Genomic DNA, 25,852 nt, shown 5'->3' with positions numbered 1-25,852 from the left:
TCAGAAAAGATTTACAAGGATGTTGCCAGGGTTGGAGGATCTGAGCTATAGTGAGAGGTTGAATAGGCTGGTGCTGTTTTCCCTGGAGCATCGGAGGCTGAGTGCTGACCTTATAGAGACTTATAAAATCATGAGGGGTATGGATAGGATAAATAGACAAAGTCTTTTCCCTGGGGTAGTGGAGTCCAGAACTAGAGGGCATAGTTTTAGGTTGAGAGGGGAAAGATATAAAAGAGACTTGAGGGGCAACTTTTCCACGCAGTGGGTGGTGCGTGTGTGGAATGGGCTGCCAGAGGAAGTGGTGGAGGCTGGTACAACTGCAACATTTAAAAGGCATCTGGATGGGTATATGAATAGGAAGGGGTTGGAGGGATATGGGCCGGGTGCTGGCAGGTGGGACTAGATTGGGGTGGGATATCTGGTCGGCATGGATGAATTGGACCGAAGGGTCTGTTTCCATGCTGTACATCTCTATGACTCTGTGCAATGTCACTGACGGTGCTCTCCCCACTGAGCATTAATAGCACAGTGTGAGTGTTCTGAAATGAAAAGAGAGAAACATGTGAAAAGCCAATCAGAAGCCTGAAGTCTCGCCATGCGGATGTTAAAGAGACATACAGATCTGTATGTGGGGTAGATTAACAAGCTTAAGCAGTACAACTCATGGAATAGTATTTCAATAATTGTGAGATTATAGCCATACATTAAAAACTACAAAATGCATGGTACTCAATCTTAATATGTAAAAGGCAGCACTGTAAAGAAGGCCAGTCCTGAAAATTGTTCTTGACCTTGCTTTCTTCTGTCCAGTGGCCCTTGAACCCCAACTCATGGATGTGAGTATAGAGCCACTCAAGAGTTTTCATGTATAAATATACATAAAAATAACATCGGAACATACAATCAGAGGACAAGGAGATGACCATTCAGCCTATCGAGCCTGCTACACCTTGCAATTTGATGCTGGCTGATCTTCTACTTTAAACCTACTTTCCCACATCATCAAAATCTCCCGTAATGTCACTGGTCTCTAGATATCTCTCGATTTCTGTCTTGTACATGTTTCATGATTGAACTTCAACAGCTGTTTGAGTTTCAGCATTCCATAGATTTACTGCACTTAGAGAAACAATTCCACCTTATCTCAGTCTTAAGTGGTTTCCTCCTTACCCTGGCTTTAGATTCATCAACCAGTGAAATATCTACATCAACCAGGTCACAATCTGCAAGGATTTTATATGTTTCAAATAGGTCCCTCCTCATTCTTTGAAACCATTGGGAATGCAGACCCAGTCTCCTCATAAAACAATTGTGATGTCCCAGGAATTAATTCTCATCAACCTTCATTGTGCTCCCCCTATTGCAAAAATATCTCTTCTTGAGCAAGGGGACCAAAAACTATGCACAATACAATATGGTAGAACCCTGGTGTGGTGCGGCAAAGGGAGTGGGGGGTGTTCTGGAGACTAGAGTGTTGCACTGTCAGGGGTGCTGCTCTTCCAGGGCCTCATCTGTCTGCTCAGATTAATGTGAAAAGATCTGATGGCATTATTTCAAAGTTAAATATTTGTGATGGTGGTGGGATTGGGTTGAAGAGTTACACCCTGTGTACACCCCATTGGTATCTCTCAATCAACAACACAACAAATTGGCTCTCTACTCATTCGTGTGTTGTTGTCAGGAAATTACTTAGCACAAAGTTAGAGCCAGTGATCAGGGAGGGTGGATGCCTGCCTGAGGAAAATACATCGTATTTGCAGGTCAGCCTAGCACTGATGGGATGGAAGCCCTCAGTGCTGATGAAATTTATCTCAATTACTCAGGAGTGTTTAACAGTTGTATGTATTAATGTTGGATGCCTAGGGGAAGGCAGTTTTAGCTGCAAACCCAATTCAGACTGGCATTAACACAGCTGAAGCTGACAGCCTTGGCTGATCAGCCATCCATCTCTGAAAAGGTAGCCTGCAATATCCTGCGAATGTCTTCGGCAGAGGCCTGGAAAGACCAGATGTCAAAGTGCTGGAGGATGGTCATTACTTTGACAGCCACTGGTGAAGTGGTGCCACCAGATTCACTTGGCATCAGCTCCAGTTTCATTAGGCTGCAAACGTCTGATATCGCCTAACATGAAGGAGAAAGTGAGGACTGCAGATGCTGCAGATCAGAGTCGAGAGTGTAGTGCTGGAAAAGCAGTTCAGGCGGTATCCAAGGAGCAGGAAAATCAATGTTTCGGGGAAAAGCCCTTCATCAGAAATCAGCTTCTTGCTCCTTGGATGCTGCCTGACCAGCATCACTCTAATCTGGACTCTGATCTCCAGCATCTGCAGTCCTCACTTTCGCCAAAGTAGACCTCTGTTATGACTATGGCTTCCAGCAGGGTGCAGCTCTCTATTGATCTCCGCAGTCCTGGAGAGGTGCAGGACTGGCCAGCCAGGTGACTGTGCAGCTGCTGGGCCATTTAGGTCTTCATCAGAATTCTGAAGTGACAGAGTATAAAAGCCCCCCACCCACCCACCCCCCACCCCCCACTGTTAACCTGATAGCCCAGAGTTCCATAGTGCACATCAGACCTCCAAACATGCGAAGTATTGATGCCACTCCCAATGTTTTCAAAACAACCTCTCAGCAAAAATATTGAGAACAAAGCTTTCATCATAAGCATGTAAGAAAACAGCTTCGAAGGTTGACTGGCATTGCTTCTTCATCACAGCTCCAGTTCCCTCAGTAACTCCTTCTTGGCTATGCATTGTGAAATCAATACTCAATTCCAAGAAGCTGGGAACCCATGAGACCAAAGATAAACTTCAAAACCCACATGAATAGAGGTGCACCTGACCTTATTAATACACTGAAATTGACAACTGACCTTTCCTAAGGGGATTTTCTCACCGGCGGCCTGATATGCTGTAGGTAAATGTGGGTGGGAGTCACAAGTCTCAGCTGACTTCCCAATGTGCTTGAATTTTACCATGATTCACCTCCACTTGTGTTCACCAAATTATTATTTCCCACATTAAAACTAAATACAGCCATTGACAATTTCAGATTGTGGTCTACTGTGTGGAAGCAGTAGCTGTAAATATCCAGCAGAGGGTGCTCTCTCCCCACTTTTTCTCTGAAAAAAGAAACCAGAATTTTCTACCAGAATATTGAAATGGTGCCCATGAAAGAAATGAAACTGCAGTAAAATCATCTCTACACATAATTCAAGCCCATCTATGGGAACTGTCTCCAGCTGCAAAAATATGAGCTCTGGATTTTGGAACTCAGGTATCGGATGGAGTCAGTTTGGTGCCCATACAAAGCTGGGGACTACATAAACAGCACATTTAACAAAGTGAACCCACAGCACATTAAATGCATGCAAGCAGAGAGGGAATGGAGATCACTGGACAGTTTAAAGGAAAGCTTAGCAGTTCGTGCAGAGCCTCTGAGTTTATCTCACTCACGAACTGATTTTTTTTTCCATTTTGGATACGAGTGAGAATAATGGTTTATTACAGCAATGTAGTAAAAGCCAAGCAGGGAGCAAAAAGGGAGTGGAAGGATAATAGTGGTAGATAATTCAATAGCGAGAGGAACAGACATGCTTTTCTGTTGTTGTAGATGCAATTTCAGGATGATTTTGCCTTCCTGGTGCCAGGGTAAAGGATGTCACAGGGAGACCATAGGACATTCTTTTGGGAAGGTAAAGAGTCAGAGATCTTGTTCTATGCTGGCACAATGACATAGGCTGAACAATGCATGAGATCCTAACATGGACTTCAGGGAGTGGGCAAGAGACTGGAACAAAGGACCTCAGAGGCGGTAATCTCAGGATTATCTCCAGTCCCACTTGCTCGTCAGTACAGGAATAGGAATAAATGGCAGAATGAAGAAGTGGCTGGAAAATTGGTGATGATGTAGCAGGAAAGGCTTCACATTTCTAGGGCAATTGTGTCCTGTTCTGTGGCATTGAAGCATGTATAACGGCATCTTAGTAAAATCAGGACTAATACCCTCAGTTGGGGAATTGGTCATGCTCTTGGGGATGGTTTGCACGTGTTTGACAGAGGGATGGGAACCTTACATGGATTTCTGATAGAATAAAAAAAGTTGAATCTCGGCAAAAAGAACTAAGTGAATATGGAAAGCAGCAGAAACAAGTTCTAGAATCAATTACGGTCAACTTACAGAACAGTTCCATCAGCAGAGACAGAAGCTTAAACACACACACACTAACAGGTTCAAGAACAGCTTCTTCCCTGTTATCATTAGACTGCTGAATGGGGCCCTCTAAATTCAAACAATGTTGATCTTGTTGTGTGCACCTCCTGTGCAACCGTGCCCCTGTATGCCTCGCTGTAAACACCCTATGATCGGTCTGTCCTTGTTTGCTATGATCTGCCTGTTCTGCTTGCAAAACAAAGCTTTTCGCTGTACTTAGATACATGCAATGACAATAAATCAAATCAGGTCTTAAAAAGACAGTATTAACATCAATTGATCTGAATGCAGACAACAAGATTGGTGAGTTGAAGGCACTAGTAGAAATAAAAGGATATTGTTTAATTGCAATCTAGAGCCATGGCTACAGGGTAACCAAGACTGGAAACTGCACATTAAAGGATATTTGATATTTAGGAAGGGCAGTTACAAAGGAAAAGGAGGTGGAGCAGTGATGATAATGAGAGATGGGATCAGTGCATTGGAGAGAGGCGATCTCCAATTGGAAGAACAAGACAGAGCATCTGTTTGGGTGAGCTATAAAATGGCAAGAGATAGAAAACATTGTGAGGAATGGCTTTATAGGCCACCAAACAACATTGCCAATGTAGGGCATGGCTGTGAATCAGGAAGTTAGATATGCACTTATTAAGGGATGCTGTAATCATGGGTAACTTTAATCTATATATAGACTGGGTAAGTCTAGTGAGCACAATGCTCTCTTATGGAGAATTTCTGAAATGTGTTCTCAATTTTTTTTTAGGGCAATGAACTGATATTTTAGGCCAAAAAGGACTAACTTAAAAATATTTTTAAAATAATTGTTACAAAAGAGTGATCATATGAAAGAATCTTCCAGAAATATAAAAAAGGTGTAGTTCAATCTGAAACTAGAGTCTTAAATGAGTTAGAGTCAGACCTAGCGCATAGGAAGGTGGGGCAGTGGTTATTGGAGGTTAGTCATCTCAGCTCTAGGACATCTCTGCAGGAGTTATGTCCTAGACTCAACTGTATTCAGCTCCTTCAATGATACTCCCAATTCTGAACTTATGATGGAGGGAATGTTTGCAAATGATTGCACAATGTTCCATACCATTCACGACTCCTTATATACTGAAGCAGTCCATGTTCAAGTGCAACAAAATCTGGACAACATCCAAGCTTTGATTGACATGTGGCAAGTAAGATACACACGACACAAACGTCAGGCTATGACCATCACCAACAAGAGAAAAAGAGAACATCCAACCACTGTTCTTGATAGACAATGGCATTACCATCGCTGAATCCCTTATAATCAATATCCTGGGGGTCACCATTGAACAGATACTCACTGGGCTCACCATATAAATACAATGACAAAAGAACAAGTCAGAGGCAAGGAATATTGCAGTGAGTAACTCATATCCTAACTTTCCAAAGCCTGCCTCCCAACCAGAAGTCAGGAATCCTTGACTTGCCTGCAGCTTCAACAACCCTCAAGAAGCTTGACACCACCCAGGACAAAGCAGCCTGCTTGGTTGACAACACATCAACAAGCATCCACTCCCTCCACTACTTACTGACACTCAGTCGCAGCAAGGTGCACAGCAGAAATTTACCAAGGCTCCTGAGCCAACACCTTCCAAACCAATACCATATCCAAGGACAAAGACAGCAGATACATAAGAATTCCACCACCTGCACGTTCCCCTCCAAGCCACCCACCCTCCGAACATGGAAATGTAATCATATTTCCTTCAGTGTAGCAAGGTCAAAATCCTAGAATTCCCTCCCCAGCAGGATTGTGGTTCGACATGGACTGCAGCAATTCAAGAAGGCAGGTTACCACCAACTTTTCAAGGGCAACTTAGGCCAAGCAATAAATGCTGGTCAGCCAATAACACTCACATTCCATTAGTGACTAAAATAAAACTAAAATCAGGGCAATTATGAAGGCATGAAGAGGAGTATAGAGTCTTAGAGTTATACAGCATGGAAACAGGCCCTTTGGTCTAACTCATCCATGCTGACCAGTTATCCTAAACTGATCTAACTTGATTTGCTAGCATTTAGCCCATATTCCTCAAAAGCCTTCCTATTGATGTATCTATCCAGATGCCTTTTAAATGCTGTAATTGTACCAGCCTCCAGTTCCCCTGGCAGTTCATTCTGGTCTCCCTGTTTTAGGAAAGATATCGCTAAATTTGAAAGTGTAGTGGGAGATGGCGAGGGGCAGGGTGACACTAGGCACACTGACACACAAGATGAGACTACAACATGGAGAGAGCCAGCAGAGCAAGCACAGATACTGCCTGAGACCACCAGAATGCACCACCCTCTGCATGAAAACTCTGCCCTTCAGGTCTCTCTTAAATCTTTCCTCTCATCTTAACTTTATGCCTTTTAGTTTTGGACTCCCCTACCCTGGGAAAAAGACCTTGGCTATTCATCCTATCCATGCCACTCATGATTTCATAAACTTCAGTAAGGTTACCCTCAACCTCCACTCCAGGGATAAAAGCCTCAGTCTATTCTTCCTCTTCCTATAACTCAAATCCTCCAATTGCAGCAATATCCTTGTGAAATCTTTTTTGAAACCTTTAGTTGTGGGGAAAATCACCAGTCTCTGAGGCAGAGTCAGGGTTCAATGACAGAGTTTATTGTACAAGGGAATACTGGAACTCCGGGGAGAGAAAGATACCAACAGCACAGGGGTCAGCTGCAAATCTCCTCTCAACCTGGAGCACATTTCAAGATACTTTTATATATTTTGCGATATAATAGGTCAGTGATGAGGTTATTGTCTCTGTAACATAGTTTGTTTGTTGTAAACATTGCAGAATTGTTGATAGTTTCGATGCAGTCATTGTCAGTTCCAGTGCAGTCTTTGTTAATTTCAGCGTGGTCATTGTCAATTTCAAAGCAGACATTGTCAGTTTCAATGTCGGCACGGAAGTCCATCACTGTAGTAATGGGCGCTAATCACTCTTCCTGAGAAGGACGATTACTGCAGCCCGGGCTATTCGCACTTCGTATTGAGTCTGTATCAAACTGTTAGCATTTCTATCAAAGGTGTTGGCTGGACCCGGACACTTCAGCAGGCAGTATACACTCCTCAGGTGCATTCTCTCCCCCGCCCGCCTTAAATTATTCAACGAGGTTTTGAGTGCATTGTGCTGGCATTCTGGTGGTCTCAGGCAGTATGTGTTTGCTCTGCTGGCTCTCTCCATGTTGTAGCCCGGCAGCCATCTTGTGTGTCAGTGTGCCCACGGTCACCCTGCCCCACGCCATCTCCCACTTCACTTTCAAATTTAGCAATATCTTTCCTATAACAGGGAGACCAGGATTAAATGCAGCACTCCAGAAGTGGCCTCATGAACATCCTGTGCAGCCACAACATGACACTTGTTTACCCAATGTACTGACCAATGAAGGCAAGTGTGCCAAATGCCTTCTTCACCACCCTGTCTACCTGTGACTCTACCTTCAAGGAAACATGCACCTGCACCCCAGAGTGTTTTTGTTTGGCAACACTCTCCAGGGCCCTACCATTAACTGTATAAATCTTGCCCTGTTTGTCTTACCAAAATGCAACATCTCACATTTATCTAAATTAAACTCCATCTGCCACTCCTCAGCCCATTGGCCCATCTGATCAAAGTCCAGTTGTATTCTGAGATAATCTTCTTCACTGTCCATTTCACCACCAATTTTGATGTCATCTGCAAACTTACTAACCATACCTCCAATTTTGACATTCAAATCATTTATGCAAATGACTAAAAGGTGTGGAACCAACATTTATCCTTATGGTACACCGCTGGTCAAAGACCTCCAGTCCGAAAAACAACCCTCCACCACCAGCCTCTGTTTCTTACCTTCGAGTTAATTTTATTTCCAATTGACTTTACTGTTGGTAAGAGCATTGAGAAAGGAGTTGGGAGGTCATGTTGCAGCTGGACAGGTCACTGTTGGAATATTGCGTGCAATTCTGGTCTCCTTCCTATTGGAAAGATGTGAAACTTGAAAGGGTTCAAAAAAGATTTACAAGAACGGTGCCAGGTTTGGAGGATTTGAGCTATAGGGAGAGGCTGAACAGGCTGGGGCTGTTTTCCCTGAATTGTTGGAGGCTGAGGGGTGACCTTATAGGGGTTTATAAAATCATAAGGGACATGGATAGGATAAACAGAGAAGGTCTTTCCCCTGAAGTGGGCAAGTCCAGAACTAGAGGGCATAGGTTCAGGGTGAGAGGGAAAGGTATAAAGGAGACCTAAGGGGCAACTTTTCATGTAGAGGGTGGTGCGTGTATGGAATGAGCTGCCAGTGGAAGTGATGGTGGCTGGTACAATTACAGCATTTAAAAGACATCTGGATGGTTATATGAATAGAAGGGGTTGAGAGGGATGTGGGCAAAGTGCTGGCAAATGGTACGAGATTAGGCTAAGATATCCGGTCAGCATGGACAAGTTGGACTGAAGTGTCTGTTTACGTGCTGTTCATCTCTATGACTCTATGACTAGTTCCCTGTGGATTCCATGTGATTTAACCTCGCTATCCAGTCTACCATGCAGAATCTTGCTGACTGCCTTGCTGAAGCCCAAATAGACATCTCCCACTCTGCCTTCATCAAACTTCTTTGTTGCTTCAAAAAACTCAGTCAAATTAGTAAGACATGATTTCCCATGCACAAAGCCATGTTGATTATCCCTAATCAGCCCTTGCCTTTCCAATCGCATGCAAATCCTCTCCCTCAGAATCCCCTCCAACAACTTACTTACCACGACACCAAGGTCACAGATCTATTGCTCCTTGGCTTTTCCTTCCTGCCTTTCTTAAATAAATGGTGCCACATTAGCCAACCACCAATCTCCCAGCACCTCACCTGTGGCTATCAATGATACAAATATCTCAGTATTTAAAGATTTCATAGCAATGGCTATTATTTAAAAATTGCGTCATTCTCAAAACATTGAACTCTCTTTGGAGGTCAAAATATCTACCAGGAAACAAGACAGTGCCATCTCTACCAAGGGAAGTTAAAGTTAGTAGGACAAAGGAGGTCACTTATAAAATTGCCAAACAATTTGAAGTCTGAAAGTTGGAATTCAACATAGTATTTTGCCTTCTGAGCTGAATGTGGACTATGTAGTCTGAACTTGTACAGTATACCGAATTTCCAAGAACTATGAAACCATTTACTTAGCCAATTTTAAACATCCACGGAACCTTACTAACTCTTTGAGCCTCCTGCTCTAAGACTTTGCTGGGTATTTGCAATGTAAGGAGAAGACACTTTGCATTGGTCGTCGTTTTCAATCACTATGTTTTATTCACATAAAGGGAGTTCTTCTTGTGTACATCGAGGGCCGAAGGGCCTATCCTACGCTGTAATGTTCTATGTTCTACAATACATCCAGGCATGGACAACCAGAGCAACTATCATTTCTTCTATTACTGAATTAGGCTCAGTTTTACAATGGGGCCTAGTAGTGAAGATTATTCCAGGCCACATATTTTCAGGAGTGCTGTTCACATTCTCTACAAAAGTTAATTAGTTTCAAGTGTACTCTCAGCAGTCAAATTGATAAGGACTGCAAAACAACATTGAAATATCACCTTGGCTTCTATTAATTGGTCCTAACTTTAGCACCAGTAGATCCATAAATGCTTATGATCTACAGCATTAGCATTTATAAATCTATCCTCATTTCCTCTGATAGTTAATTCAAGGTCTCAGGAAATTCCACATCTATAACATCCAACAGCTTTATTATGGATGAATTTTAAAATATGCATAATGTACATACATTCTAGCTTGTCCTCAGGTCGTCCTCCTTCTAGTAATGACAGGTAGCAAACAATATCCTTCAACTGAACCACATCGGACTCATCGTTGCTGGCAAGGGATGATGTTACAGAAGGGGATGGGATTCCTTTGATCATCTGTAGCTCACTCTTTGTTTCCGAGTTCTCCAATCCTAAATGAAATAAAAGATAACTTTCAAGTAACTTTGGCAGTTCCAGGTTTTCCCCGAACTAATTCACTGGGTAGAATGTGTGGCTTATTTTTTCTCTTGAAGATAACAGCAATAAAAACAATGTATATTTAAAATGTTTAATTATTAGAAAATTAAAGCATCTGAATCAAAATATATCAAGCCAATACATTTGCTATTAAATTGCTGAAAATAGGAATGCTGAACAATGACAGGTAGCATCTTTCGCATCTCTTTGTAATGCAATTAGATACCCCATTGTTCACTACTTGCCTTCATTTTTCAAATAATCATAATTTAATAAAAGAAATTGACCAATCACCCCCTCAAGCTTACTCCATCATTCAATCACCTAAGTACCCATTTCCACAGACTTCATAGCCTTTGATTCTTTTAATGGCCAAAGATCTCTAATTTATAACAGGAGTATATTCATCGGCAACAGTTCTTTGGAGTAGAAAACTTTTCACAATTAATAACACTTTGAGTGAAGAAATTTCTCCTCTCAATCCTAAGTGATTCCTCAGACTCTTTAGCCTGGGGAAACAACAATAACTGGAATTTTGTATGTTTAAATGAGATCACACCTTATTCTTCTAAACTTTGGGGAACATAGACTTACTTTACTCAATTGTTCCTCAGAGAACAATCCCTGCACCTCAGAAAGCAAGTCTGATGAACCTTGGCTATCATGCTTCTTTTGATTCTGATCCTAAATTAAAACTTGAAAACTGTTGTAATCCCTCAGTAAGAAATGAGAGTAAGGCAGAAGGGGACTAAGAGCAGGACACTGTTAGAGCAGGAGCACAGCTTTATACCTTGATCAGAGCACCATGGCAACCACTGCTGCCTCAGAACTCAGGACCATACATTTTCTGGGGTTCTGACTCTACTTTGGCAGGTCCTCCTCTAAGGCAAGTATGTACAATTTAAAGTCATAACCAAATCTGAGCAATTCAATTTCATGAGCTATTCAGCAACAATTTATATGATTCTTTACACATCTTCATTGACTGTATAGTTTGAACTCTTGAATCCCTGAATTTTAAACCTTATTTCTAAAATAACACCAGCCCAAATGTCCACAAAATTGTAACCTTTTATGCAAAAAATGCATAGTTCATACACAAAGTATTAACTTACCTGCAACAAAATACAGCGAGTAAATGATTTTACATTGCGTGGAGTTCTACAAGATTCATCCACAATTTGCTTTCCACTTCCACTTTGTTATTGAACCTTTCACCCCACTATTTTAACACATGGTCTCAACACACAATGTTTACTGTGATAACGTTTTAAAATAGGCAATAGTTTCTTGATTTTATAAAGAGGAACATAAACTGCAGAGGCAAAAGGGTAATAACTAATACATTTGCACAGCAACACTCTCCTTGAGTACATTTTGCAATTTTGCATTATACAAAAAAAACCCTTAAAAGCAATGCAAAGCAAAGTGTATGAATGACTGGAAAACTATTGTTTTGAAGACAGAATTCAAATATTCAGGTTACTTCAAGTGAAGTAAAAAGGCCTATAGGAGGTTCTTCAAAGTTGCCTTTTTTTATTAGGACAAGTAACCATCTCTTCAGATTTAGGAATCAGTAATGAGAGATATCAATTTAAAATTAATCATCAGGAAAGAGATTTGGAGAAAGATCTTTCCACAGAGTTATTGTATTGATGTTAATACATAGAATAGTGCATTAAGGCAAATATGAATAAACGTAGAAAATACAAATAAAATGAACAAAGAGAGGACATAATTTTCCACTTCACTGCTTGAGTGATAAACTGTCAGACCTGATTTTCTGCCCAATTTTAGTTTCTATCATAACCAATGGAAATGAAAACCAAATGAATTCTAGAACGGCGAGCAATTCACCAAAAGCTTGACACGTACTGAAAGTGAGAATGAGCCCTAGAGCTACATGGAGAAATTAACAGGCAATTAGTTTTAATTCACTCTACAAAATACAATAGATACAATAAACCGAAGAACTTCATATTTTGGAATTCTATGGTTTTACAGAATGTCCTGAGGATATGAAAAATGTATGTTTATAATTTGTTCCATTTGTTTATTCTTCTCATCCCAATTACGCCCAATTCTAAAACATTATTCCTTGCACATCAGCTCATAGACTTCTAATTTATCTCACTTTGTAGAATTCATTTCCAAACCAAGTGTCTGCATGAAAGAGTAATTTGGGAGGGGCTGTTAGTTGAACTGAATAGAAGGCGAGCATGTGGTTTACAGTAAGACCATCAGTGCAGATTTACATCCTATTTAGGACTGATGTAAACTTATCCTGCCTTCTTGCCCTGTCCTAAGAGTGAAAGACAATAGCAACCCCCTACTGTCAAAAACTGCCAATGAAAAGGCTCAAGATAAAAGTGTCAGTCAACAACAAATCAAAGATTAAGGCAGAGCACAAAGGAAGAAATTAATAAAACCTGTTCTGTTAATTATTGTCATTCTCAGGATGGGTCACCGGACCTAAAACTTTAACTTTGATTTCTCTTCACAGATGTTGCCAGACCTCGAGCTTTTCCAGAACCTTCTGTTTTTGTTTCTCATGTACAGCATCCCCAGTTCTTTGAGTTTTTGTTTCTGTTCTGTTAATTATTGCCTTCAATTAAAAAAAGTTAAAATATACCTTTTTTTTCAGAAAATTTTGGATGTGGTATATTGCATGTAATCTGCTGAAGGCCTACACATTTTGCAGCAACATTAGTTCATACCACCAAACAAATGGAGAGCACCTAATTCTACTCCAAGAGCACCATGCTTCATTTACCCATTACGCATGCATACAGATCTACTTTGCCTTGCAATTCACCATGCATCCTTCTCTAGTCATACAAATCTCCAAGTCTCTGTGCTCCCCCAGCTATTATCTTCTGCATTCCTTATTTTTAGCACTCCATGACTGGTGATTATACCTTTGTTGCCCAGTGTCTCACCTTTGTTAAACTGAGCTCTCTATCACTTTCTCTTCCTCTAGAACACTCCTTAAAATGAATATCTTTCACCGAACTTTCAGTTTTCTGTCACCTTATCAAACTTTGCCTGATAGCACTCCTGAGAGACATGCTGGGAAGGTTTACCACAGTAAAGGTTCCATTTGTACTGTTACTAATCTTATTTTGAGGTCATTTTCCCAAGCAGGTGAAACTGGCTCCAATGTGTGCCAGAGGATGAGGGAATATGCAATACAAATAACTCAATTTTTGCAAATACTTAATCTAATGCAGGTCAGTTAGTTTAAATTCTGTCAGGCTGTCATTGGAAGGTCACACATTATTAGACATTTTTTCACAAGCCCTCCATATTGTCTTCTGGGAAGGCCCTTAAGAGAACTGGCATGCTACTGTCTGGAAGAGAGCAGAGAACTCAGACAGATATATTTCTGGGATACAGATCTTTAATAAACTGAATTGATAGAGATATTTTCCTGCATGAGATTCATGTCCATCCCAAAGATAATTATCAAGCAAAATTTCCAGATACTTGTACCAGAAGAGAATATTAGAATGGGATCGAGGGAAGCTCTATGGGTATAGTGATGCTTAAAAAGCTCATAAAAGTAATTACACTTTGTGATGTCTACACTACCTATTTGTAGTAGTGTTTTTGTCTGATATGTTTTTAATCTTTTGAAACTTCTTTTTAAATATAGTTTTGGGTAGTGATGTGACTACATTTTACTCTCTCTCTCTCTCTAAAATTTGGCTTTGAAAGTCCACACTAAATATCAACCTTGGCCCAAAGGGACTCTTGCCTCTGCATCAGATGCTGATGGCCACTCTCACTCTCCAGAGCCTTCAGCATATATTTAGGCTGAACTGCAATGCAGAATTGCTGCACCTGAAAGACTTCAATAATGAGTGATGTCCTGGCCAGCATTTTCTTCAAACAATATAAACACTTGCTACTTAAGGTCTCACATGCAGAAATGATTCAGTTTGGGTGAACTGGGTATTGCTGTATCCCTACACGACAATAACGACTACACTTCAAAAATCAATTCTTTAGCTGTGGTGCACTTTGGTAGTTCCTTATGTGTGTATACACTTCACTGTGAAACATGTTGTATGTCACCACAATCAGCAGATCAAAGCATTCTGCCAACTTTCACACAATCACCTACCAATGGCATAGGACAACTCAACTCGCAGCAGATTAAAGCACAGCAAATTTTCATCTGTTGGAAAGACACCTGAGCAAGCTTAAGAGATGGGGGAGACATTGCCAATGTTCAGTACTGTCCAGCACCAACAACATTTGTATGTCCTTTCCCACTGAACTCCTGAGGATATGTTGTCAACATGATACCCACGTGGAAAATTGTTGGCCACACCAGGTTTTGTGGAAAGTAAAACAAAGTTAACATCGAGTCCAATGTCACACTTCTTCAAGCTGAAGGGGTTGTTAAATGTTAGATTTTATACTGTTGTCATAAGCAGAGCAAGAACGAGGGGATTGTTGGTAAGGAGGTCTATGGCAAAAGACAAAAGGGGTTGTTGATTGTGGTGCAAGAGAAATGGAGATGTGAAATGATCCTCAAGCATGAGCAATAAAATCCCATTTTCCACTTTTTAGCCTCCCTCAGACTACATATTGAATTGCAAAAACTCAGAGGCTGCTGGTGTGTTAGCTAGCCATCAGGACAGAGATGTTAACCTGACAGCAAGGCAATTTATTGTTACCTTGGAGTTGAGATGCTGACAAGTACATAATGGGGATAATTCTTTGTTTTGCATGGCATCTAATATCATAAATGGGCATCGAGTAACAAGTAGCAACAGTACCCGGGTGGAAAATTACAATGTCCTTGTATTCTTTTGGCTGCGGGCCCTGTGATTGCCAACTTTTATAGGAGCACCCAATTTCATAATCACCCTTTAATTAGATTGATATGGTTAAAATAATTCCATACTGAGAGATAATCTTTCAGGTATTACTTTTCAACTTTTGCTAATGTCCAGTCTTTTTTTATGTGAAGAAGTTGCATGCTTATTGTTCATGTTTGTCTGAAAGGTCAGTACTTTGACCCAATAATATTGAAGGAATGGCAATAACCATCCAAGTTATGTTGTTGAAAAGCTTGGGGAGGAACTTGGAAATGATCTTCCTCTGAGCCTTGTGTCTTATTCATCGAATTGATATGAAATGTGCTACTAATGAAACCTAATGGCTGCCTGCACAGATAGTACACAACACAACCATGGAAAACCCACGATGGAGGAGTTTGATTTTTAAGGCAACATATGAGCTATCAGTCAACCAGAGAGTTTTGTCCTGGGTGGAATTAAGCTTGGTGCATGCTGTTACAGTTCTAACAATTAAGGAAGTAGAAAGTAAATCAAGTCCTGACTTGTGCCTTGATGTTAACAGAGAAGCTTAGGGCATCAGGGGGTGAATCATTCCTTGTGGAAAATCCAGCCTCTAAGCTGTCTTGGCCATCATGACATTAATTTGTTTGATGGATGCATGTTTCTGGTCAAAGCTAACCATCTGGAAGTTGGTAGCGGGGAATTTTAAGAAATATGTAAAAGCTCCCTCTAACGGGCAGTGGCATTGCGTAACTGTTACTCACCACTAATTAATCCAAGCTTTGATTTTGTTCAGGTCTTACTACAAATAGGTGACAACATTTTTGTTGCCAAAGCAACAGGAGAGAGAAGTTTGTGGCAGCCATTGCTGCTTTGGGAGTTGGCAACCATAATATTTCACCTGGAAACCTCACTTGGAGCCCTGGTCCCCCCACTTTGGGACGCCCCAATTTAAAGTACACTGCATGATTAAAAGCATTTTTTTTTCCTGAAGGCAGCATTTCATTTTAATTCCCATACATCCTTCACTTGCAGCTTCAATGAAATGGACATTGCATCAGTTGGATATTTCTTCTCAGTATCAACTTCCACCAATGGTTTCAATACAATGTAAACAAAACCCAAGTATGAGAGATAGAAATTCTGAGTTTGTCCGATAGATGAGAATGATCTGTCAACAGTACAAACTTTTGATCATAAGTAGCAATAACTCAGATTTCATGCCCCGATACCTTGATTTAATAAGGTACCAAGTAACTTAGTCAAACATCTCAGGATGGTCATAACTTCAATGCCTGACTCATGATTGTTAGCTGGTTGTCTGGTGCACAGAGAGGTTACAGTTCGTTTCAAACAGCTTGGAATTAAAAATACGCATGCATATGATACAGAGATTTTGTTCAGTAATTAACCAAAATGACTATCTAAAATCACATGACAGTTACCTACTGAGATAATATATGACAGTCAACCAAATAACACAACCCAGAGTGCATGCCAGAACCTCTGGGAGTGTGGGTAGAAAAGGGGAAATTGGTGAAAACATCTGGTTGAAAAGAATTGCTTTACCTCATCCATATTTTTAATACATAGTGTGCAGGACTATATTTTTAGGTGGGAATCAGTTTAGCTCAGTTGTTGGTTTACAGAGCAGTATGATGCCAACAGCATGAGTTCCATTCCCATCAGTGGTCTGAGGTTATCATAAAGTGCTCTCCTCAATCCTTGCCTTAAGTCTGATGGCCTTCAGGTTAAATCACCATCAGTTGCTTCACTCTAATGAAGAGAGCAGCCCCAATAGTCTGGTAAGATTATGATGACATAACAATAACATATCAGACTTTGTTTATTACAGCATGCTAAGAAAATTAAAATGCATTTGCTTGACTTTAAATCCTAGAGTTACATTTTGTGTTGTGGAAACAGCGCTCATCATTATTATCTATATGTAGAACTGTCTTCAGTTTACTCATTTATCTGCAACAAGTGTTTTGTGAAAGAAGTTTGTTGAGACCCTTTTAAGTTTACAAGAAAATGTTAAATATTTTAAACATTCAAAATAGTGAAATGCACTGATTCCCATGTCCAAAGTGGGCAATTTTTGCAGATTTATATCAATCACAGGAATAGCCTGCTGAGAAACCTGACTGGAGAATTGTGCATCAAGTAGGATGTTGAGTTAAGTGAATACATATTGTGACCATTTAGGTGGAGAAGATGACAGATAGAGACAGGACCAAACTCCAAGCAGGAAAGAACTGTTGACCTGGATTCTAATAAAGTAATTGAACTGCACTGAGTCTGTGTATTTGAGGAATCAGCAAGACATCAAGAGTAATTGGATAACACTGTGCTGTTAGAAATTAAGAGAAGTCCTCAGAGTAACTAAGTGTGGTAGTCAGAACTCCTCAAAGGTCCTAGGAGCTGTGAGGACCCATATGCTACTAATAATTCTGTTCAGCTGTATGTGAGGGGGAAGGAAACCCACAAGTTATTTTTGTTTTATACAACGGAGACAGATTGGAGCTCAGGAAACAAACACTGGTGTATCCAGGCTTATTGAAGCCCATTGTTTGTGAAATGCTGGTGAGGTGTCTGTGACTATGGGCTCGAGTACAGCATCCAAAAATCTAGGAAGCTTAATTCCAGCAAAAGACATTGAACAACCAGAACATGAGAATGCATTGAGGCAGCTCATGGAGCTGCCCGAAGGAGATTCAAGGCCAGGACATCAAAAGTTAAGAATCATAATCTTTTTTAAAGTATTAATGTGAATTGGTGACCCAAAGTCACCATGGTGACCCATTAATTTTGGGACTGAGATTGTTGAAAAATCTATGAGATCTGACATAATCTTATTTGGTGTCTTATGTGGGGTTATCTCTGACTCATATTTGCCCTACATTAAATTTGAATATAGTTTTAATGAAGAGCAAATCATGTTTGACCGATTTTCTACTGTTTGTTAAAGATGTAACAAACAAAGTGCTTAATGGTGATCCTGTATTTGTAATATATCTGGACTTCTGGAAGGTATTTGATATGGTGCTACACAAGAGGTAGATTTACAAGGTTGGATCATATGGGATTAGGGGTAATTTATTAGTTTGGATAGATGACTGGCTGATGGACAGAAGACAGACAGTTGGGTTTTTTTTTGTCTGGATAGCAAGATGCAACTAGTGGGGTGCCACAGTGTTCGGTCCTTGGACCCCAGCTATTTACAATCAACAGTAATGACTTGGATACATGGACAAAAGGCTCTATAGGCAAATTTGTGGATGACACAAATAGGCAGGACAGTAGATTGCAATGAGGAAATAAAAGCCTTACAAATGGATATAGTTAGGTTAGAAGAGTGGGCCAAAATGTGGCAGATGGAGTTTAAAGTGGGTAAGTTGAGGTTTTGCATTTTGGTTGAAAAAAATGAAATGCAACCTATTATCTAAATGGTGAGAGACTTCAGGTGCTTTGGCGAAAAGGATTCTGGGTGTCTTGTTTTTGAGGCACAGAAAACTAGTATGCAGGTAGAGCAGATAATAAAGAAAGTGGAGTGAATGGAATGTTAGCTTTTATAGCTAAAGGGATAAAATATAAAGGTAAGGAAGTATTGCTGCAACCATTCAAGACCATGGACATAGGAGCACAAATTTGGCCATTCAGCCCATCAAATCTGCTCCACAATTTAATCATGGCTGATACGTCTCTCAACCCCATTCTCCCACTTACATCCCGTAACCCCTTGATCCCCTTGTTACTGAAGAATCTATCTATCTATCTCAGTCTTAAATGTACAGAATGATGTGGCCTCTCTGGCTGAAGAGATTTCTTATTATCACTGTTCTAAAAGGTCTTCCCTTTACCCCAAGGCTGTGCCCTCCGGTCCTAGCCTCTCCTACCAGTGGAAACATCTTCCCAACATCCACTCTGTCCAGGCCTTTCAGTATTCTGTCAGTTTCAATTAGGGCCCCCTCATACTTTTAAACTCCAAGTATGTATTTGTATTTGCTTTCCTAACTACTGACCCAACCTGCAAGTTTGCCTCAAGAGAATCCTGGTCCAGAACTCCCAAGTCTCTTTGCACTTCAGACTTCTGAATTTTCTCCCCATTTAAAGAATAGCCCGTGCCTCTATTCTTTCGACCAAAGTGCATGTCCTCGCACTTTCCCATGTTGTACTCCATCTGCCACTTCTTTGCCCACTTTCCTAGCCTGTCCAAATCCTCCCCAATACTACCTGTCCTTCTTCCAATCTTTCCATAATCTGTAAACTTTTCCAGAATGCCCTCAATTCCTTCATCTAGCTCATTTGTGTGTAGAGTGAAAAGTTGTGGTCCCAACACCAAGCCTTGGGAACACCATGTGTCAACAGCTGTCAACCTGAGAAAGACCCTTTTATCCCCAATCTCTGCTTTCTGCCAGACAGCAAATCTTCAATCTATGTTAGCACCTTGCCTCTAACAGGTTGGGCCCTTATCTTACTCAGTAGCCTCCTGTGCAGCGCCTTGTCAAAGTCTAGCTTGGTAACATTCATTGACTCTCTTTGGTCATTGAATTCTTTGAGGAAATAATCAGATTTGTCAGGCATGACCTCCCCTTGATGAAAGCATGCTGCCTTTGCCCTATTTTACCATGCATTTCCAAATATTTAGAAATCTCATCCTTCACAATGATTTTGGTGAGACTGCACCTGGAGTACTGTGCACAATTTTGGCCCCCTTATTTGAGCAAAGATGTAGTGGTATTGGAGCAAGTTCAGAGGCGGTTCACGAGATTGATCTGCGAGTTGAGGGGTTTGTCGTATGAAGAGAGATTGAACAGTTTAGGTCTATACTCTCTGAAATTTAGAAGAATGAGGGGAAATCAAATTGAGGTGTTCAAGATGATAAAAAGTTTGGATAAAATAGACATGGAGTGGATGCTTCTACTTGTTGGATATTCTAGGACGAGAGGTCATAGTCTTAGGATAATGGGCAGCAAAATTTAAAAGTGTGTTGAGGAGAAACTACTTCTCCCAAAGGGTTGTGAATCTGTGGAAGTTGCTGCCCCAAAGTGCAGTGGATGCTGGGACAGTGAATAAATTTAAGGAGGAGTGGGACAGACTTTTAATTGGTAATGAGTTGAAGATGGGAAAATGGGTGTGAGGAGCATATCAGCTATGATCAAGTGGCGGAGCAGACTCAATGGGCTGAATGGCCTAATTCTGTTCCTATATCTTATGAACTTATGAAAGTTCCCACAGTCTAAATCATTTTTTGTCAATAATCTTTGCATATTTGTTCAAATCACTTTTACTTGTAATAAACCAATTATTCTTTCTGGACTAAATAGACCTCGCTGAATTGTTTCCGATACTAAACTGAAACAGTCAAGAACTAATAATAATTTTTCACATCCCACTCTGGTTCAATCTAAAGTTTGTTGTGACCATTATAGGATTGGGACAGGAATCAGGGCACCACTCCAATCTTGGTGGTAACAGTAATGATAAAATCATATGGAGATGTGAGCATTATGGGAGATAATGACATGTGTGGTAGAATCAGGTGACAGGTCTGGCCATTTCACTTCACCTTCTGAGAGTTTCCCCCAAGCAATGTTTTCTGGCTAGGCAGCAGCGAGGTGCCAACAGACAGGGATTAACGTTTGTTAAATGCCTAGTCAACACAAGTTGTGTCATCAATATCAATATTTGTACTCCCAATTTATCATGTTCACCAAGCAAGCCCGATATCAGGACATCTTGATAAGGAAATCAGAGCAGATTTAACCTGCCATTTGCTCCAACCTACCAACATGGCACCTCCAACCAAACCATAGCTTAGTGCATGACTCTGGGTTCTAATTGCACTCTCTACTCCATGAAATTTGGCACGTGACATCTATCCATCACAACCATCTTGGTACTCCTATTATCAGGAATCTCAGACTAACATTGCAGACCGCACCAGCAAATTACATCAACAAGTTGCAGTGGGGATACTTTGTGCACAAAAACACCCAGCTCACACATTGGACCAGGCTGCATCTCACTTGTCCTCTAGGCGTTCGCTCATTTAGTGCCTAACTGCATATTCACAACATCCCTGCTTTACCTTGCCATGCCATGCCTTTAACACAGTCACACAAATATGTAAACTGCTTCGACAGACAAACAGGAGGCCAAAAGAACACAGCAAGCCAAGCAGCATCAGGAGATAGAGAAGTCAATGTTTCAGGTATGACTCTTCTTCAGGACTGGGAGTGGGTGTAGAGGGAGCTGCAGATAAAAGGGTTGGCAGGAAGCAGGGTGGTGAGGTAGTGATAGGTGAACACAGGTAGAATGTATGACAGGTTGGTCAATAGAAGCAATGACTCCAGTGGTAGCCGGAAATAAGGGCGGATGAGAGAAATGGAACAGAGGGGGATGGGATGGGAAGGAAGGTTATTTGAAATTGGAGAACTCTATGTTGAGTCTGCCAGGCTGTAAGCTACCCAGGGGAAGATGAGGTGTATTCCTCCAATTTACGGTCTGATTCGCTATGGCAATGGAGGAGGATGGTCATTAAGCAGTCTTCAATCTGGGAAAAGGGAGTGGGAGGCGCACATCTTGCAGTAAGCCATGTCAATCCCACACCAGAAACAAGTCCAGCAGCTTGTGTGCCAAGCACAATGCATGTGCAACAAGCCGGCAGCTATTTTTTCAAATCTTTGTGGAATAGTCTTCAAATGAAGTCCACCCATCGGTTAGGGATCACGATATAATTAGTCAAGGACATCTCTCAGGCTGAGGCCTGGGACCGGTGGAGGAGTAGCGTTCATCATCACCTTCTATTACGTTGCAAATCGCCAATACACAATAAAAAAGAAAACATTTGTGAGCATGCTCAGAGTGAGCGGGTTTTAGTGGGAAGCTCCCAGGGTTGGAGGTGGGACAGGCAGAGGAGAGGTGGACAGCCACACTACCTCTACAGTATACAGAGTGAAAACTAACAGGGTGTGATTCTTCCTCCAGCTAGGGTGCGGTCCTTCCTGGCAATGCCCTCTCTCCTTGTGAGGAGGCAGCACCTTGCTTAGGGTCAACCTGAGGCACAGTGGCTCAGTGGTCAGCACTGCTGCCTCACAGCGCCACAGATGCAAGTTCAAATCCAGCCTTGGGCAACTGTGTGGAGTTTGCTCATTCTCCTCGTGTCTGCCTGGGGTGCTCCAGTTTCCTCCCGCAGTCCAAACATGTGCAGGTTAGGTGGATTGGCCAAGCTAAATTGCCCATAGTGTCTTGAGCTATGTAGGTCAGGTGGATTAGCCATGGGGGTTGCAGGGATAGGGTGGGGGTGAGAATCTCTGTGAATGCTCATCAGAGAGCGAACTTGTTTGGCCAAATGGTCTGTTTCCACAGGATGGATTTTCCAGAATGGCTTCGGTCTGGAGGCCCAGTAGTTGGGGTAATGGTGTTTGTGACTCTGCCAATGATCCTGAGGTTGCTGAACCTGGGTCTCCATAACAGCTGCCAACCTGTCAAGGAGACTGACAGATGGTTAATTGACTCACTACACTGGTGCAACTTCTGAACAAGGAGTGCCTTTGAGTACCACATGCCCATCAGTCCCTCCTCTTTCACCCTGTGCATTTAGACTGAGACCAACTGCTGAAAGCACAGGGTCACATCCTGCCTGAGCTGGGTAACTGCCATGTTTCTGGCTGTCCTCTATGTGACAGCACCTGGGGTTTTCCTTCCTCAACCAGCTGCTGAGCTGCTGCTGTGAAGTGCTCACCAGATTGTGTACTCTCACTCTCTCTCATGATGGCCCCCACTGAATGCCAGTGTCTGAGCTATCGGGGATACAGGAGCTAGCCTCGCTGATGCTTCCTCTGAGGTCTCCATACTCTCATCCTCAGAGGTCAAGGAGGCCACTTCTGGTGGCACCAGGCATTTCATCAGAGGTCAAGGTAGGTTGGCAGAATGTGCAATTCAAAGGAGAAAGTAGGCATCACAACCAGTGGTTAAAATTGGTACCTAATAATAGAGAATTACAGAAGGGTTAAAGGAAGACATTCAGATCAATAAGACACTGACACTCACCCCTATATCAAGCTGAAAAGTTACTGGATGCCCACTGCCATACACATTATCTGCCAACTATCAAGCAAGTAGATCACTACTTCCCTTAGGAATGCCTTAGGTAAACTTTCTGATGGAGGTGTACTGTCTAATACAGGTCTCTTTTCTTGAGAAAGATGCTTTGCTGCATTGATATCTTTGTGCGAGAGAGAATTTGGCTTTTTGCTTCTTTAAAACAGTTCCCCAAGTCTGTATGTCCTGTAGGAATGATCTATTGTTTTACAGATGTAGCATCCTTTTGACACATTTAACCACTGCTTATACTAATATAGGCTTTTGGGTTCCACAGCACTGACACTGACCCTTGGTAGCTGCCGTTCAGCTTCATCTTAGTACTGAATCTTCATTTAGGTGTGGAGAGTATCTGTGTGTTATAAAATGGATAGACTCCATTCTTCCCCCCCCCCCCACAGTAAATTTGACAAAGATGTATTAGTAATTCCAATAATAATTCTATAATGTACAAATTCTGGTTTCAAAGTTCCATAGTTGCAGTTCTCTACAATCTCTGCAGAGGTCATTAATTACATTATCCAGGTATCCCCCCCAATGCTGAACTTATCTATTAAGATTTGCCCTTTCAGGAATTTGATTTGTTCTCAGATTGAAGTAATTATTAAAACTCTTGGGAATGACTTTAAAAATCTGTCTTTTGTACATTATGGTCATTCATAACATTGTCTGTTATAGAACTCAGTGGACACTATAGTAATATATTTATTTGATCAGCTTCACATTCAGTATGCAAGCTTGAAGCAAAGTCCATATCTTAAGGACTGTTATGCTGCTAACCGCTTGTCCTTTCATGTGCTTTTAGCTGCTGACTGACTGTGTACCTTCTTAAACTGTGCCTTCTTAATGTCTCCAATTTCTTTCTGATTTTTTTCTCCTCCAGGAATGAAAGGATTTGTTTTTACTGTTGCACAATCCTTCTGTGGAGAAGTTACAATGCAGCATATCTTTGGGGTGATACACCTGGCTCAGTGGCTAGCACTGCTGCTTCACAGCTGCAGGGATCTGTGTTCGATTCCACCCTTGGGCAACAAGTTTACATATTCGCCCCGTATCTAAGTGGGTTTCCTCTAGGTGCTCTGGTTTGCTCCCCACAGCCCAAAGACCTGCAGGTTAGGTGGATTGGCTATGCTGTGTTGCCCATAGTGTCCAGGGATGTGCAGGCTAGGTGGGTGAGCCATGGAAAATGCAGAGTTACAGGGACGGGGTCTGAGTGGAATGCTCTTCAGAAGGTTGGTGTGGACTTAGATGGAGTAAAAGGACTGTTTCCACATTGTAGGGAATTCTATGTTATCTTGAGCTTTTATCCAATGATTTCCATCTACTGATTTCAATGTTGTATTTTGCACTGCCAACCACACATGGTTTGTGACTGGGGCAGAGTGCTGCCACCAATCCTCTTTTTAAATACTGATTCTAAGGGCCAATAATATTAGAAATGGTAGAAGATAAACTAATTTTGAATATTTACGTGAAGCAGCACGGGTGCAAGTTACATTGACCAATTCGGTAAACCAATTGTCAGCATCCAGAGATGAAACATCTGTCTCTATCAGAACATCGCCACACAAATATTGTGTGAAATCATCAAACTGAGTGAAGTTTAGTGCAGCTTCAAAATTATATAATTCAGAACCATTAACTTGTACACAGGTTTCGCATTGTGCTTCAAGTGATAAGAATGTTATTGATGTATTAAACAATTCATTATAAGTAACATGCTCACTACATGAGAACGTGAACTAAGAGCAGAGTTGGGCCAATCTGCCCTTGAGCCTGCTCCTCTATTAAAAGGGATTTAGGTTGATCAGATTACTCTGCATTCTGGCTCTCACTCAATAATTTTTCACCTCCTTGCCTTTCATATGTTAATTTTATATTAGTTGATTTGATTTTATCACAGCTACAGAAACAAACCATAATTTAATTAAGTAGTTTTTGAAAACAGCATTATTTAACTTTTACACAACATCACAGTTTAGAATATTTTGTTTCTGCCGCTGTGAAAGCAGGCCATTTGACCTATCGAGTCTAAACTGCCCCTCTGAAGAACATCCCACCCAGATCCATACTCCCTACCCTATCAGCTCACATTTCCCATGATTAATCCACATTCCCTGCACATGCCTGGACACGATGGGCAATTGAGCATGGCTAGATTCTGGATTAGTGGTGCTGGAAGAGCACAGCAGTTCAGGCAGCATCCAAGGAGCTTCGAAATCGACATTTCGGGCAAAAGCCCTTCATCAGGAGGGCTATTAGGTTTTTACCTAATTGAGCATGGCTAATCCACCCAATTTACACATCTTTGCTCTGTGGAAGAAATACGAGCACACGAAGGAAACTCATGTAGCCACTGAGAGAACCTGCAAATTCTACACAGACAGTCACCTGAGGATGAAATTGAACTAGGGTCCCTGGCGCTTACAGGCAGTAGTGCAAGCCACTGAGCCATCACACTGCCATTTGTTTGCTGCATATTTTTTCAACTATATTCTTTGCATTTAAGAATGCACTTGTAAATAAATCATAGAATTAAGAGGAAAAATAAACTTCGACCTTTCTTATTCTATTCCAGCAGAGAGACTAACTTGCTCAATCCTGTTTCAAAGTTGACACACTTGCAGGTTTTTTTTATTGCCTTGTTTTACAGGATATATTTTGTGAATTCATTTGCTTGGCATTGAACTTCTCCCTGTAGGACCACAACGTAGGAACAA

At 41.4% G+C, this 25,852-nt stretch overlaps 1 protein-coding gene across 4 annotated transcripts in view; it reads right to left on the bottom strand.

Moving 5' to 3' along the window:
• Nucleotides 1-25,852, bottom strand: part of dgkb (diacylglycerol kinase, beta) — an 801,318-nt gene that overhangs the window by 571,881 nt on the left and 203,585 nt on the right. For all 4 annotated transcript variants that reach the window (XM_072575379.1, XM_072575382.1, XM_072575380.1 and 1 more), the window contains exon 6: nt 9,996-10,166. In XM_072575379.1, the coding sequence (XP_072431480.1) occupies nt 9,996-10,166 (171 nt within the window). The remainder of the gene's footprint in view (nt 1-9,995; nt 10,167-25,852) is intronic.

This window comes from Chiloscyllium punctatum, chromosome 8 (assembly GCF_047496795.1).
Source record: "Chiloscyllium punctatum isolate Juve2018m chromosome 8, sChiPun1.3, whole genome shotgun sequence".
In the NCBI taxonomy this organism is placed as follows: Eukaryota; Metazoa; Chordata; class Chondrichthyes; order Orectolobiformes; family Hemiscylliidae; genus Chiloscyllium; species Chiloscyllium punctatum.
The sequence above is the reverse complement of the archived record's forward strand: the minus strand, read 5'-3'. Positions and strand labels throughout refer to the sequence as shown.